General features: G+C 44.4%; 1 protein-coding gene across 1 annotated transcript in view; it reads right to left on the bottom strand.

Annotated features, from left to right (window-relative positions):
* The window catches only part of loxl3b (lysyl oxidase-like 3b), a 78894-nt gene that overhangs the window by 44516 nt on the left and 17088 nt on the right, over nucleotides 1-17290 (bottom strand). The window contains 1 exon segment of the mRNA XM_052495982.1: nucleotides 9961-10172. Within this exon segment, the coding sequence (XP_052351942.1) occupies nucleotides 9961-10172 (212 nt within the window).

Raw genomic sequence — 17290 nt, 5'->3', positions numbered from 1 at the left:
TGTTTTAGTATTATGTGTATTAGTATTATGTGTATTAGTATGATGTGTATTAGTATGATGTGTATTAGTATGATGTGTATTAGTATTATGTGTATTAGTATTATGTGTATTAGTATGATGTGTATTAGTATTATGCGTATTAGTATTATGTGTATTAGTATTATGCGTATTAGTATTATGTGTTTTAGTAATATGTGTATTAGTATTATGTGTATTAGTATTATGTGTATTAGTAATATGTGTATTAGTATTATGTGTATTAGTATTATGTGTATTAGTATTATGTGTATTAGTATGATGTGTATTAGTATGATGTGTATTAGTATGATGTGTTAGTATTATGTGTATTAGTATGATGTGTATTAGTATTATGTGTATTAGTATTATGTATATTAGTAATGATGTGTATTAGTATGATGTGTATTAGTAATATGTGTATTAGTATGATGTGTATTAGTATTATGTGTATTAGTAATATGTGTATTAGTATGTGTTCTAGTACACCATTCAGCAGACGCTAACTGAGCAATGCAACACTTTATAGCCTATAAAGTGATTGATATGTCGTGTTCCACTCCTGAAAGCCTTATTGGAAATGCCAAAACGTTGCAGTTCGAAATGTTGAACTGGAGACGCAGACGCAAACATCCGAGGGCAGATTGACATCAATCACATTTACATGTTATTTTCAGAAGGACTTCCTGACACAGGTGGCCGGAGGCACCTTAACTGGATAGGAAGGGCTCAAAGTAATGGCCGGAACGGAATCAATGGAATGCTATTGAACAGAGCAAACACATGTTTTCCATACGTTTGATGCCATTCCATTTACTCCACTCCGGATGTTACTATGAGCCGTCCTCATTTCAGCAGCCTTCTGTGCTTCCTTAAAAGGATTTTTATCTTAAACAAAATGTAGTGGTTTAAAATGTCAAATCAATCTGCAGTCATATTTTGTTGAGTTGCATTTCTGTGTCTAGGAACTTTTTTTTTTTTGCAGTTAGATGAACAACAACATATTTGTGCTAGAATGAGTAAACAAGTGAATTCAAACCAGCTGGGTAGAAACAACATCTAAACTAATGTTCTATAAAATGACTAAAGCAACGACCACTACAGGCAACCCACTGTCAGACACCCAGGCCCAGTCCCAAATGGAAGCCTATTCACTACATAAGGAATAGGATGGGGGGGCAGTGGGTTGTTTCCTGATATACCTGGCACCAGCAGAAACCTTAACCTTGGCTCTGGCTTCTCTCTCAGCTGCTCTCTTTCCCAGACGGGCTCTGCAACGGCAAACAGCAACATGACATCACACAGAGATACTGGTGAGGCAGAGGCACAGAGACAGAGAGACAGAGAGACAGAGAGACAGAGAGACAGACAGACAGACAGACAGACAGACAGACAGACAGACAGACAGACAGATGGCACCCTATTCTCCATACGGGAAAGCCCTATTCTCCCCATGGGAAAGAAAGCCCTCTGGTGTTCCTTTTGTCCAGGTGGGAAAGGGAACATTCTTACAGCTGGAAAGCCTTATTCTACCTATGGGAAAGACTCCCTACGGGAAAGCCCTCTTCTCCTTATGGGAAAGCCCTATTCTCACAACTGGAAAGCCTTATTCTCCCTACAGGAAAGCCCTATTCTCCCCATGGGAAAGAAAGCCCTCTGGTGTTCCTTTTGTCCAGGTGGGAAAGGGAAAGCCCTATTCTTACAGCTGGAAAGCCTTATTCTACCTATGGGAAAGCCCTATTCTCCCTATGGGAAAGCCCTATTCTCCCTACGGGAAAGCCCTATTCTCCCTGAGGTACAAAGACAAAAAGCAGATATTAACATACTCAGCTACTGGGCTACTGGAATACTGGGCTACTGGAATAATGGGTTACTGGGCACTGGGAACTGGGCTACTGGGTTACTGGGCAACTGGGCAATGGGAACTGGGCTACTGGGCTACTGGGTTACTGGGCTACTGGACTACTGAGTTACTGGGCTACTGGGTTACTGGGAACTGGGCTACTGGGTTACTGGGCAACTGGGCAATGGGAACTGGGCTACTGGGTTACTGGGCTACTGAGTTACTGGGCTACTGGGTTACTGGGAACTGGGCTACTGGGCTACCTGGCTATTGGGCTACTGGACTACTGGGCTACCTGGCTATTGGGCTACTGGGCTACTGGACTACTGGGCTACTGGGCTACCTGGCTACTGGGCTACCTGGCTACTGGGCTACCTGGCTATTGGGCTACCTGGCTATTGGGCTGCTGTGCTACCTGGCTATTGGACTACTGTGCTACCTGGCTATTGGGATACTGGGCTACCTGGCTATTGGGCTACTGTGCTACCTGGCTATTGGGCTGCTGTGCTACCTGGCTATTGGGCTACTGTGCTACCTGGCTATTGGGATACTGGGCTACCTGGCTATTGGGCTACTGGGCTACCTGGCTATTGGGCTACCTGGCTACCTGGCTATTGGACTACTGGGCTACCTGGCTACTGGGCTACCTGGCTACCTGGCTATTGGACTACTGGACTACTGGGCTACCTGGCTATTGGGCTACTGGGCTACTGGGCTACCTGGCTATTGGGCTATTGGGCTACTGGACTACTGGGCTACCTGGCTATTGGGCTATTGGACTACTGGACTACTGGGCTACCTGGCTATTGGGCTATTGGACTACTGGACTACCTGGCTATTGGACTACTGGACTACCCGGCTATTGGACTACTGGACTACCTGGCTATTGGGCTATTGGACTACTGGACTACCTGGCTATTGGACTACTGGACTACCTGGCTATTGGACTACCTGGCTATTGGGCTATTGGACTACTGGACTACCTGGCTATTGGGCTATTGGACTACTCGGCTCCTTGAACGCTCTGAAAAGAAAAGTCATATATCCTGTTTTTGCCCAATAGTTTCATAAATCTCAACATTAGGGTGACCTGCCCAGGGACAACTCAGGTCAAGGTCCTCATCATGTTGCTGCTGTGGTACTCTGCTGCGGTACTCTGCTGCGGTACTCTGCTGCGGTACTCTGCTGCGGTACTCTGCTGCGGTACTCTGCTGCGGTACTCTGCTGCGGTACTCTGCTGCGGTACTCTGCTGCGGTACTCTGCTGCGGTACTCTGCTGCGGTACTCTGCTGCTAGTGTGGTACTCTGCTGCGGTACTCTGCTGCGGTACTCTGCTGCTAGTGTGGTACTCTGCTGCGGTACTCTGCTGTGGTACTCTGCTGCTAGTGTGGTACTCTGCTGCTACTGTGGTACTCTGCTGCGGTACTCTGCTGCGGTACTCTGCTGCTGCGGTACTCTGCTGTGGTACTCTGCTGCTGCTGTGGTACTCTGCTGCTGCTGTGGTACTCTGCTGCTGCGGTACTCTGCTGCTGCGATACTCTGCTGCTGCGATACTCTGCTGCTGCGATACTCTGCTGCTGCGATACTCTGCTGCTGCGATACTCTGCTGCTACTGTGGTACTCTGCTGCTACTGTGGTACTCTGCTGCTACTGTGGTACTCTGCTGCGGTACTCTGCTGCGGTACTCTGCTGCGGTACTCTGCTGCGGTACTCTGCTGCTAGTGTGGTACTCTGCTGCGGTACTCTGCTGCGGTACTCTGCTGCTAGTGTGGTACTCTGCTGCGGTACTCTGCTGTGGTACTCTGCTGCTAGTGTGGTACTCTGCTGCGGTACTCTGCTGCGGTACTCTGCTGCTGCTGTGGTACTCTGCTGCTGCTGCTGGGTACTCTGCTGCTGCTGTGGTACTCTGCTGCTGCTGTGGTACTCTGCTGCGGTATTCTACTGTGGTACTCTGCTGCTACTGTGGTACTCTGCTGCTACTGTGGTACTCTGCTGCGGTACTCTGCTGCGGTACTCTGCTGCTGCGGTACTCTGCTGCGGTACTCTGCTGCGGTACTCTGCTGTGGTACTCTGCTGCTGTGGTACTCTGCTGTGGTACTCTGCTGCGGTACTCTGCTGCGGTACTCTGCTGTGGTACTCTGCTGCGGTACTCTGCTGCTGTGGTACTCTGCTGCTGTGGTACTCTGCTGTGGTACTCTGCTGTGGTACTCTGCTGTGGTACTCTGCTGCTGTGGTACTCTGCTGCTGTGGTACTCTGCTGTGGTGCTCTGCTGCGGTGCTCTGCTGCGGTACTCTGCTGCTACTCCAGGAGGGTTCAGACATTACTCTACTTCACCAGGAAAAACTCAGGGCCCTATCAGAGTTTTTCCTGGTCAGTTCAGGTCAGTTCAGGTCAGTTCAGGTCAGTTCAGGGCCCTGCTCATAAAGCCACCTGGCTGCTACAGTGGTGTCGGTGTGGTGAAAACATTCAGCACACAGAATTCAAAAATCCTTACTTCCTGACACGTAATATCTCATTCCAACTGAACAGACCAACTTTTACAGCAGCTTATATTCTAATGAAAATATAGTGTTCAGCTGTGAGGAAGGTAGACACAGTGTTCCCAGACAACACATTCTTCAGAAGAATGTGAATATTGAGAGGAGCCAAGACACTGACAGGAAATATTATCATCACGTTACTGAACCTGACCTAAATTAGCCTGGGCCTGTATTCGTAAAGCCTCTCAGAGCAGGAGCGCTGATCTAGGATCAGGTCCCCCCCTTGTTCATGTAATATTACTCATTCTGATCTAAAAGGCTAAACAGATCCTAGATCAGCGCTCCTGCTCTGATACGGTTTATGAATATGGGCCCTGACCTCCTTATAATAAACCAAGAGTGTCAGTTCATCCTGAGTTACAGCAGACTGATAGCTACAGGATTACAGCAGACTGATAGCTACAGGATTACAGCAGACTGATAGCTAAAGGATTACAGCAGACTGATAGCTACAGGATTACAGCAGACTGATAGCTACAGGATTACAGCAGACTGATAGCTACAGGATTACAGCAGACTGATAGCTACAGGATTACAGCAGACTGATAGCTACAGGATTACAGCAGACTGATAGCTACAGGATTACAGCAGACTGATAGCTACAGGATTACAGCAGACTGATAGCTAAAGGATTACAGCAGACTGATAGCTAAAGGATTATAGCAGACTGATAGCTACAGGATTACAGCAGACTGATAGCTAAAGGATTACAGCAGACTGATAGCTACAGGATTACAGCAGACTGATAGCTACAGGATTACAGCAGACTGATAGCTACAGGATTACAGCAGACTGATAGCTACAGGATTACAGCAGACTGATAGCTACAGGATTACAGCAGACTGATAGCTAAAGGATTACAGCAGACTGATAGCTACAGGATTACAGCAGACTGATAGCTACAGGATTACAGCAGACTGATAGCTACAGGATTACAGCAGACTGATAGCTACAGGATTACAGCAGACTGATAGCTACAGGATTACAGCAGACTGATAGCTACAGGATTACAGCAGACTGATAGCTACAGGATTACAACAGACTGATAGCTAAAGGATTACAGCAGACTGATAGCTAAAGGATTATAACAGACTGATAGCTACAGGATTACAGCAGATTGATAGCTTCAGGATTACAGCAGACTGATAGCTACAGGATTACAGCAGACTGATAGCTACAGTATTACAGCAGACTGATAGCTACAGGATTACAGCAGACTGATAGCTACAGGATTACAGCAGATTGATAGCTAAAGGATTACAGCAGATTGATAGCTACTGATAGCTAGTTGGCTCACTTGGATAGTATCCCATTGCAGGCAGTCAGTGTCTGCGTTCCAAAGGGTTCTCTCTGTGTTCTGGACTTGGGCCTAATCATCGACCCATTTCCCCTTCCTGAATCCCTGCATCGCCCTTCAGTCAGTCAGAGAGAGCAGAGTCTCAGTCGCCACTGAGAGATAAGACAACATGTGCCTGCATACAGGATGACACGGGATGGGAGGAAGACCTTATTAATGGAGGACGGCCCAGACTGACGATCTCTGTCTGTCTGTCTGCCGTCAATCTGGAGGAGAAGGGATATATTGGGAAAAGAAAACAGGAGGGCTCACAGACCACCATTTAAAATCAGAGTCCATATATTCCGTAACGCCGTCATATTCTGTAACACTGAGCAAAGCAGGGTTGGTCCTGGTCGGTCCCTGGATGGGAGACCAGATGCTGCTGGAAGTGGTGTTGGAGGGCCAGTAGGAGGCACTCTTTCCTCTGGTCTAAAAGAATATCCCAATACCCCAGGGCAGTGATTGGGGACACTGCCCTGCGTAGGGTGCCGTCTTTCGGATGGGACGTTAAACGGGTGTCCTGACTCTCTGAGGTCATTAAAGATCCCATGGCTCTTATCGTAAGAGTAGGGGTGTTAACCCCGGTGTCCTGACTCTCTGAGGTCATTAAAGATCCCATGGCACTTATCATAAGAGTAGGGGTGTTAACCCCGGTGTCCTGGCTAAATTCCCAATCTGGCCCTCAAACCATCACGGTCACCTAATAATCCCCAGTTTACAATTGTCTCATTCATCCCCCTCCTCTCCCCTGTAACTATTCCCCAGGTCGTTGCTGTAAATGAGAACGTGTTCTCAGTCAACTTACCTGTTAAAATGAGGGTTAAATACAAAATAAAAAAATAACGCATTTGTATTAAGATTTTAACTTTACCTGAAGGAGTGGGATGGTTTTTGATGTATTAATATGTTGTATGATGTTGGGATTTAATTGTTGGCTATTACAAAATTAAAGTTAATTGTATTTGCATTATTTTCTTAATTAATTCCTTATTTTCTTAATATTTTTTTGTAAATGCAATATGCCAGTAAAAGTCAAACACAAGTGGTTGGTTGGTGGTACCTTCATTGGGGAGAACGGGCTCGTGGTAATGACTGGAGTGGAGTGGGTGGAACGGTATCACACACATGGGAACCACCATGGTGCTGGAGATGTGTTGCCATTCCGTTGACTCCGTTCCAGACATTAACACGAGCCAGTCCTCCCCTAGGGTGCCACCAAGCAACGGGCTCGTGGTAATGACTGGAGTGGAGTGGGTGGAACAGTATCACACACATGGGAACCACCATGGTGCTGGAGATGTGTTGCCATTCCGTTGACTCCGTTCCAGACATTAACACGAGCCAGTCCTCCCCTAGGGTGCCACCAAGCAACGGGCTCGTGGTAATGACTGGAGCGGAGTAGGTGGAACGGTATCACACACATCAAACACATGGTTTCCTTGCCATTCCATTCATTCCATTCCGGCCGTTATTATGAGCCGTTCTTCCCCAATAAGCAACTTCCTGCGATGTCAAACTCCTTCTTGACATTCCCTGAGTTTCTGGCAAGAGTCCAGAATCCCCCAATCAGTCGCTAGAGTGACTAAGGACATTTAAAAACAGGACAATGTTGAAAATAGTTATGACAACGTTCATATTGTATAAGTGGTTCAGATCCCCCTGTTCCAGAACATTCTGTTATTCCGCTGCGGTGCATTAACGTTATTACACATGACTAACATTCCTCTTCTGTTGCCTACCATTAATATTATCAGCCGGTCTGATTTTATCTCAAAGTTCCAACGCAATAATATATTCCAGCCTTTTAGCCAATGGTGAATAAGTGGCCTGCGGGAGTCTAGGGTTCTAAAGCCAATGAAACACAGCTGTACCGCTGCCAGCATAGGGTTTGAAAAACGAACCACTTCTCTTTCAGAACTCTCTTACATTTCACCTCTATTTCTCTCTATCCAATAAACACAAAGACTTCAAATATGTGATGGTTCGTCTGAGGGCATAGCGAGATTTCTTATAAGCATCCGGATTAGTGTCCCGCACCTTGAAAGCGGCAGCTCTACCCTTTAACTAGATGAGGATGTTGCCTGTAATCCATGGCTTCTGGTTGGTATATGTACGTACACTCACAGTGGGGACGTCGTCGTCGATGCACTTATTGATGAAGCGAGTGACTGAGGTGGTGTACTCCTCAATGCCATTGGATGAATCCTGGAACGTATTCCTGTCTGTGCTAGTAAAACAGTCCTGTAGCGTAGCATCAAAGTCATCTGACCACTTCCTTATTGACCGAGTCACTGGTACTTCCTGCTTTAGTTTTTGCTTGTAAGCAGGAATCAGGAGGATACAGTTAAGGTGAAATTTGCCAAATGGCGACAGCTCTATATTATCCGTGTCGTCGTTTAGCCACGTCTCGGTGAAACATAAGATATTACAGTTTTGAATGTCCCGTTGGTAGGACAGTCTTAATCGTAGATCGTCCAGTTTGTTTTACAAGGTGCCGTTGGCAAATTCCTTCCCCTCCATCTTTTCCTCATGCTGATGACGGTGATTTGGGACTTGTCTTTACTAAAAACAGTATATCCTTATAGTAGACATATGTAGTTAAACCAAAGCTCCAAAGGCTGGACTCATTAAAGAACAAATATTTTTGGGCCTAATCCAGTTATAAGAGGTCAGGTGGGACTAATCTAGTGTATAAGAGGTTCTGATGTCCAGAAGCTCTTTTTAAGTGGTCAGGCTGGGCCTAATATAGTGTATAAGAGGTCAGGCTGGGCCTAATCTAGTGGAGGTCAGGCTATAAGAGTCGAGTAGCAGCTACATATATGTATAGAAGGCGGGCCTAGTTAAAAACAATATGAAAAAAAGGTCAGGCTGGTGTATAAGAGGTCAGGCTGGGCCTAATATAGTGTATAAGTCAGGCTGGGCCTAATATAGTGACTGTAGTGATGACTATATAGTAGACATATGTAGAAAAACCAAAGCTCCAAAGGCTGGGCCGAATATAGTGTATAAGAGGTCAGGCTGGGCCTAATATAGTGTATAAGAGGTCAGGCTGGGCCTAATATAGTGTATAAGAGGTCAGGCTGGGCCTAATATAGTATATAAGAGGTCAGGCTGGGCCTAATCTAGTGTATAAGAGGTCAGGCTGGGCCTAATATAGTGTATAAGAGGTCAGGCTGGGCCTAATATAGTGTATAAGAGGTCAGGCTGGGCCTAATGTAGTGTATAAGAGGTCAGGCTGGGCCTAATGTGTATAAGTGTATAAGAGGTCAGGCTGGGCCTAATATAGTGTATAAGAGGTCAGGCTGGGCCTAATCTAGTGTATAAGAGGTCAGGCTGGGCCTAATATAGTGTATAAGAGGTCAGGCTTGGGCCTAATATAGTGTATAAGAGGTCAGACTGGGCCTAATATAGTGTATAAGAGGTCAGGCTGGGCCTAATATAGTGTATATCATTAGTGATAAGCAACCAGACTGGTCTGTGGTGTGTACTGCTGGTCTGTGGTGTGTAATGAGGAGCAACCAGACACTGCTGGTCTGTGTGGATGTGTAATGAGGAGCAACCAGACGCTGCTGGTCTGTGGTGTGTAATGAGGAGCAACCAGACACTGCAAACCGATGGGCAAACCGATGGGCAAACTTAATGCAAATTGAGAAATCATGTGACTAAACTAAATAAAATAAAAAAGAAAACCGAAACTACACTATGAAACAAAGATTAATGAAACTAAATCACTTAATGAATGATAGTAAAAAGACTTGCAACACCTTCCATGAAATTCTGAGAAAGAAAAAGTCAAACTCAGCTCCGTCATTCATTGAATCAGAATCAGCTCCTTCATCACAAAGCCCACTGCCAACTTACTTTAATGATTATTATTTAACTTTGAATTATTATTATTAATGATTATTTCATTGGCAAGATAAGCTTAGGGATGACATGCCAACAACAAACGCTTGACACTACACATTCAAGTATATCTGAACATATTATGGAAGACAAGAATTGTACTTTTGAACTCTGTAAAGTGAGTGTGAAAGAGGTGAACATTGTGTTGTTGTCTATCAACAAACCACCTGGGGTCTGACAATCTGGATGGAAAGTGACTGAGGGGTGATAGCAGACGACATCGTCACTCCTATTTGCCATATCGTCAATTTAAGCCTACTATGTAGATATTAGAATATATTCCATGGTATGAGTGAATCCCCCGACCCTGACTTACTTGTAGAAGTTCTTGTTGACCTTTCTCTCATGGGGGAACCCCAGCATACCACAGATGACCCGAGTGTTTGTGGGGGTCCACCCCACATCACAGATCTGGGCCCAGCCTTCCTTGTACTTAATCTCTACCACGCCCTCGGTGACGGGCATCTTTTTGGTGGGCACCACCGAGCGCAGACGCACCTCCTCCACCCTGTCCTCATCCACCTGCACCTGTAAAGGGGTCAGAGGTCAGAGGTTAGGTCTCAGACAGTGGAGGTTGCTGATGGGGGAGGATGGACTCATAATAACGTCTGAAACGGAGCGAACGGAATGGCATAAAAACATATGGAAACCATGGAAACCACGGAAACCATGGAAACCACGGAAACCATCGAAACCACGTGTGTTTGATGTATTTGATACCATTCCCCTTATTCCACTACAGCCAATAACATGAGCCCATCCTCCCCACATGAAGGTGCCACCAACCTCCTGTGGTCTCAGAGGTTATGGGTCAAGGTTATACAGGTCGTGCAGACACACCTCCTCCACCTGAACCTGTAGCAAGAGGTCAGGGGTCATAGAGATGCACCTCCTCCACCTTGCTCTCGTCCACCTGCACCTATAACGAGGGGGTCAGGGGTCATAGTTCATACAGGGGTTATACAGAGTGCTGTGGTGTCCCCTATGACCCGACGTGACCCCCTCAGAGCAATAGAACTTTGTGAGGCCTGATAGCCTGATCCACCGTCCTGACTCGTTCTGTGACAGAAACACAACGTGATCTCTCCTGATCAGTACGGTCCTAGTGTTACGTAGCCGGACGCCAGATCTGCTTGTGGGGGTCAAGTGGACCATCAGAGTTTCTCGTGGTGTGAATGACATCACTGAAGAAAGATTGAGACATACGGAACATTCCCCCCGCACACACACACACACACACACACACACACACACACACACACACACACACACACACACACACACACACGGAAAAGAAAACGCCATTGAATGGCCGATCACGGAGTGCATGCCCTAACAGGTGGAGACCTGTCATAATATGTGACTTATGTGCCAATTCACAGGATCCTCATTTTTGCTCTATGCAAACATATTGTCAGTTGTATGCTTTAATCGCGTGTTGTTTAGAATGAATTTATACTGTGGGAAGCAAACGTGATGTTCAGAAACCAAGGCTGCTTGGGAGTCACATTGTGGTGGTTAGTGTCATATTGGTTTGACAGATAAAATGATATATTACATTAGGCTATCACACAGAAACCTGAGCAGAGCAGGGGAGCTACAACATATCGCTAGACGGGAGTGTTAAAGATGTCAGGGTAAATCTACGAAAACCTAGATGAAGACGAAGAACCTAACGCAGTTAATATCATTGATATTCATGATCACGCATACACCAACGAAAGCCCCACAGAATGATGTTCAACAAGTAACAGTATCCCATCAAGCCCCACAGAATGATGTTCAACAAGTAACAGTATCCCATCAAGCCCCACAGAATGATGTTCAACAAGTAACAGTATCCCATCAAGCCCCATAGAATGATGGTGCTCAACAAGTATTGTGGAGTATTATTCTCAAAGCTTGAAACTGAACCCAAATACAACATTTAAAGTTTGGTCAAACACTAAAATGGATAATAAAGTGGGGGGGGGTGTCAATGTTTTGACCCCTAGTTGCACCACACTCTTCCAAACCATCTAGCTGTGTTTTAAACTGTAGAGCTGTGTGGTTTAAACTGTAGTGCTGTGTGGTTTAAACTGTAGAGCTGTGTGTTTTAAACTGTCGTGTTAAACTGTAGAGCTGTGTGTTTTAAACTGTAGAGCTGTGTGTTTTAAACTGTAGTGCTGTGTGTTTTAAACTGTAGTGCTGTGTGTTTTAAACTGTAGTGCTGTGTGGTTTAAACTGTAGAGCTGTGTGGTTTAAACTGTAGAGCTGTGTGGTTTAAACTGTAGAGCTGTGTGGTTTAAACTGTAGAGCTGTGTGTTTTAAACTGTAGAGCTGTGTGGTTTAAACTGTAGAGCTGTGTGGTTTAAACTGTAGTGCTGTGTGTTTTAAACTGTAGAGCTGTGTGGTTTAAACTGTAGAGCTGTGTGTTTTAAACTGTAGAGCTGTGTGGTTTAAACTGTAGTGCTGTGTGTTTTAAACTGTCGTGTTAAACTGTAGAGCTGTGTGGTTTAAACTGTAGAGCTGTGTGGTTTAAACTGTAGAGCTGTGTGGTTTAAACTGTAGTGCTGTGTGGTTTAAACTGTAGTGCTGTGTGGTTTAAACTGTAGAGCTGTGTGGTTTAAACTGTAGAGCTGTGTGTTTTAAACTGTAGAGCTGTGTGGTTTAAACTGTAGAGCTGTGTGGTTTAAACTGTCGTGTTAAACTGTAGAGCTGTGTGGTTTAAACTGTAGAGCTGTGTGGTTTAAACTGTAGAGCTGTGTGGTTTAAACTGTAGAGCTGTGTGGTTTAAACTGTCGTGTTAAACTGTAGAGCTGTTTGTTTTAAACTGTAGAGCTGTGTGGTTTAAACTGTAGCGCTGTGTGGTTTAAACTGTAGTGCTGTGTGGTTTAAACTGTAGAGCTGCGTGGTTTAAACTGTAGAGCTGTGTGGTTTAAACTGTAGTGCTGTGTGGTTTAAACTGTAGAGCTGTGTGGTTTAAACTGTAGAGCTGTGTGGTTTAAACTGTAGAGCTGTGTGGTTTAAACTGTAGAGCTGTGTGGTTTAAACTGTAGTGCTGTGTGGTTTAAACTGTAGTGCTGTGTGGTTTAAACTGTAGAGCTGTGTGGTTTAAACTGTAGTGCTGTGTGGTTTAAACTGTAGAGCTGTGTGGTTTAAACTGTAGTGCTGTGTGGTTTAAACTGTAGTGCTGTGTGGTATAAACTGTAGAGCTGTGTGGTTTAAACTGTAGTGTTAAACTGCAGTGCTCTGTGTTTAAAACTGGTATTTTGGCCAGGTCTCTCTCGGGAAAAGAGATTGAGATTAACAATGAGACGTTGATTGTTATTATATTGCAGAGAGAAACCAATTGACCAGGTACAGAGAGACAAACGGGTTTCAGAGGATGACAGAACAGAGAGTGTTTATGTAAAACAGTTGTTTATGATATATGTTGAGTAAAGGCAGTAATAGTAACTGGTTGACTAAAGGCAGTAATAGTAACTGGTTGACTAAAGGCAGTAATAGTAACTGGTTGACTAAAGGCAGTAATAGTAACTGGTTGATTACATTTACATTACATTGACAAACATTTAATCTTTGACTAAAGGCAGTAATAGTATCTGGTTGACTAAAGGCAGTAATACACCTTATGACAAAGTGGAATAGCCACTGGTTGCATCTAAGTCTTGTTGGGGGCAGAATAGGGGGTTGAGAAGGATTAATAGTATCTGGTTGACCCTAAAGGTATTCCTTGAAAAGGCAGTGGGGTTTCTGGTGTCTCCGGAAGGCAGTGGTGAACTGGTCCTGACTAAGTTTGTTCCACCATTGGGGATTAGAGCAGTAATAGTTTTGACTGGGCTGAAGGCAGTAATAGTACTGGTTGACTCAAGGTAGGGAACTGGTTGACTAAAGCAGGCCAGTAACTGGTTGATTAAAGTGCCCTTGTTTGGGTGTAGGGCCTGATCAGAGCCTGGTTGACTAAAGGTGCAGTAATAGTATCAGCTCCGTAAAGGCAGTAGTAACTGGTCTGACTAAAGGCAGTAATAGTAACTGGAAGCCAGTGGAGTAGATAGGAACTGGTTGACGTGAGAGAATAGTAAGGTTGAACACCAGTAATAGTACTGGCTGACTAAAGGCAGTCTGGAACTGAGTTGTAGGGTTTAATGGCACAGGCAGGGAATAGCCCAGCCTAAAGGCAGTAATAAGACAGTTGATGAGTAATCAAGACTGGAGACTGAAAGTGCCTGGATTAGGACCTGCGACTAAAGCTTCCTGTGTGAGGCAGGGTCAGTACTCTGCTGATGTTGTAGAGCATGAACCTACAGGAACGGGACACCGCCTTGATGTTAGTTGAGAACGGCAGTAATAGGGTGTTGTCCAGGATCACGCCAAGGTTCTTAAAGCGCTCTGGGAGGAGGACACAATGGAGTTGTCAACTGTGATGGCGAGATCATGGAACTAAAGGCAGTCCTTCCCTGGGAGGAAGAGGAGCTCCGTTTGCTGAGGTTCAGCTTGAGGTGGTGATCCGTCATCCACACTGATATGTCTGCCAGACATGCAGAGATCTGGTTGCCACCTGGTCATCAGAAGGGGGAAAGGAGAAGATTAATTGTGTGACTAAATGATAGGAGAGACCATGCAGTATAGCAATGATAAAGAGAGACCATGTAAGGTTATGACAGAGCCAAGTGACTGGTGTATAGCGAGAATAAGAGAGGGCCTAGAACAGAGCCCTGGGGACACCAGTGGTGAGAGCGCGTGGTGAGGAGACAGATTCTCGCCACGCCACCTGGTAGGAGTAATAGTCAGGTTGACGCAATCCAAATAGCGTGGGCCGCGCAGGAGATGCCCAACTGGAGAGGGTGGAGAGGAGGATCTGATGGTTCACAGTATCGTAAGGCAGCCGATAGGTCTAGAAGGATGAGAGCAGAGGAGAGAGAGTTAGCTTTAGCAGTGCGGAGCGCCTCCGTGATACAGAGAAGAGCAGTCTCAGTTGAATGACTAGTCTTGAAACCTGACTGATTTGGATCAAGAACTGGTCATTCTGAAGAGATAGCGGTAATAGTAAGGTGGTTGACTAAAGGCACGCTAAGAGTTTTGGAGAGAAAAGAGAGAGGGTTACTGGTCTGTAGTTGTTGACATCGGAGGGATCGAGTGTAGGTTTTTTCAGAAGGGGTGCAACTCTCGCTCTCTTGAAGACGGGAGGGACGTAAAGGCAGTAATAGTATCTGGTTGAGCGGTCAGGGATGAGTTGATGAGCGAGGTGAGGTAAGGGAGAAGGTCTCCGGAAATGGTCTGGAGAAGAGAGGAGGGGATAGGGTCAAGCGGGCAGGTTGTTGGGCGGCCGGCCGTAAAGACGCGAGATTTCATCTGGAGAGAGGGGAGAAAGAGGTCAGAGCATAGGGTAGGGCAGTGTGGGCAGAACCAGCAGTGTCGTTTGACTTAGCAAACGAGGATCGGTATGTCATCGACCTTCTTTTCAAAATGGTTGACTAAGGCAGTATAAATCTGGTTGACTAAAGGCAGTAATAGTATCTGGTTGACTAAAGGCAGTAATATTAACTGGTTGACTAAAGGCAGTAATAGTAACTGGTTGATTAAAGGCAGTAATAGTATCTGGTTGATTAAAGGCAGTAATAGTAACTGGTTGACTAAAGGCAGTAATAGTATCTGGTTGACTAAAGGCAGTAATAGTAACTGGTTGACTAAAGGCAGTAATAGTAACTGGTTGACTAAAGGCAGTAATAGTAACTGGTTGACTAAAGGCAGTAATAGTAACTGGTTGACTAAAGGCAGTAATAGTATCTGGTTGACTAAAGGCAGTAATAGTAACTGGTTGACTAAAGGCAGTAATAGTAACTGGTTGACTAAAGGCAGTAATAGTAACTGGTTGACTAAAGGCAGTAATAGTATCTGGTTGACTAAAGGCAGTAATAGTAACTGGTTGACTAAAGGCAGTAATAGTAACTGGTTGACTAAAGGCAGTAATAGTAACTGGTTGACTAAAGGCAGTAATAGTATCTGGTTGACTAAAGGCAGTAATAGTACCTGGTTTACTAAAGGCAGTAATAGTATCTGGTTGACTAAAGGCAGTAATAGTATCTGGTTGACTAAAGGCAGTAATAGTAACTGGTTGACTAAAGGCAGTAATAGTAACTGGTTGACTAAAGGCAGTAATAGTATCTGGTTGACTAAAGGCAGTAATAGTATCTGGTTGACTAAAGGCAGTAATAGTAACTGGTTGACTAAAGGCAGTAATAGTAACTGGTTGACTAAAGGCAGTAATAGTATCTGGTTGACTAAAGGCAGTAATAGTATCTGGTTGATTAAAGGCAGTAATAGTATCTGGTCATGACTAAAGGCAGTAATAGTATCTGGTTGATTAAAGGCAGTAATAGTAACTGGTTGACTAAAGGCAGTAATAGTAACTGGTTGACTAAAGGCAGTAATAGTAACTGGTTGATTAAAGGCAGTAATAGTAACTGGTTGACTAAAGGCAGTAATAGTATCTGGTTGACTAAAGGCAGTAATAGTAACTGGTTGACTAAAGGCAGTAATAGTATCTGGTTGACTAAAGGCAGTAATAGTATCTGGTTGACTAAAGGCAGTAATAGTATCTGGTTGACTAAAGGCAGTAATAGTAACTGGTTGACTAAAGGCAGTAATAGTAACTGGTTGATTAAAGGCAGTAATAGTATCTGGTTGACTAAAGGCAGTAATAGTATCTGGTTGACTAAAGGCAGTAATAGTATCTGGTTGACTAAAGGCAGTAATAGTATCTGGTTGACTAAAGGCAGTAATAGTAACTGGTTGACTAAAGGCAGTAATAGTATCTGGTTGATTAAAGGCAGTAATAGTATCTGGTTGATTAAAGGCAGTAATAGTATCTGGTTGACTAAAGGCAGTAATAGTATCTGGTTGACTAAAGGCAGTAATAGTATCTGGTTGACTAAAGGCAGTAATAGTATCTGGTTGACTAAAGGCAGTAATAGTATCTGGTTGACTAAAGGCAGTAATAGTAACTGGTTGACTAAAGGCAGTAATAGTAACTGGTTGATTAAAGGCAGTAATAGTATCTGGTTGACTAAAGGCAGTAATAGTAACTGGTTGACTAAAGGCAGTAATAGTATCTGGTTGACTAAAGGCAGTAATAGTAACTGGTTGACTAAAGGCAGTAATAGTAACTGGTTGACTAAAGGCAGTAATAGTATCTGGTTGACTAAAGGCAGTAATAGTAACTGGTTGACTAAAGGCAGTAATAGTAACTGGTTGACTAAAGGCAGTAATAGTATCTGGTTGATTAAAGGCAGTAATAGTAACTGGTTGACTAAAGGCAGTAATAGTATCTGGTTGACTAAAGGCAGTAATAGCAACTGGTTGACCAAAGGCAGTAATAGTATCTGGTTGACTAAAGGCAGTAATAGTAACTGGTTGACTAAAGGCAGTAATAGTATCTGGTTGACTAAAGGCAGTAATAGTAACTGGTTGACTAAAGGCAGTAATAGTAACTGGTTGACTAAAGGCAGTAATAGTAACTGGTTGACTAAAGGCAGTAATAGTATCTGGTTGACTAAAGGCAGTAATAGTATCTGGTTGACTAAAGGCAGTAATAGTAACTGGTTGACTAAATGCAGTAATAGTATCTGGTTGACTAAAGGCAGTAATAGTAACTGGTTGACTAA

This window comes from Oncorhynchus keta, chromosome 35 (genome assembly GCF_023373465.1).
Source record: "Oncorhynchus keta strain PuntledgeMale-10-30-2019 chromosome 35, Oket_V2, whole genome shotgun sequence".
In the NCBI taxonomy this organism is placed as follows: Eukaryota; Metazoa; Chordata; class Actinopteri; order Salmoniformes; family Salmonidae; genus Oncorhynchus; species Oncorhynchus keta.
The sequence above is the reverse complement of the archived record's forward strand: the minus strand, read 5'-3'. Positions and strand labels throughout refer to the sequence as shown.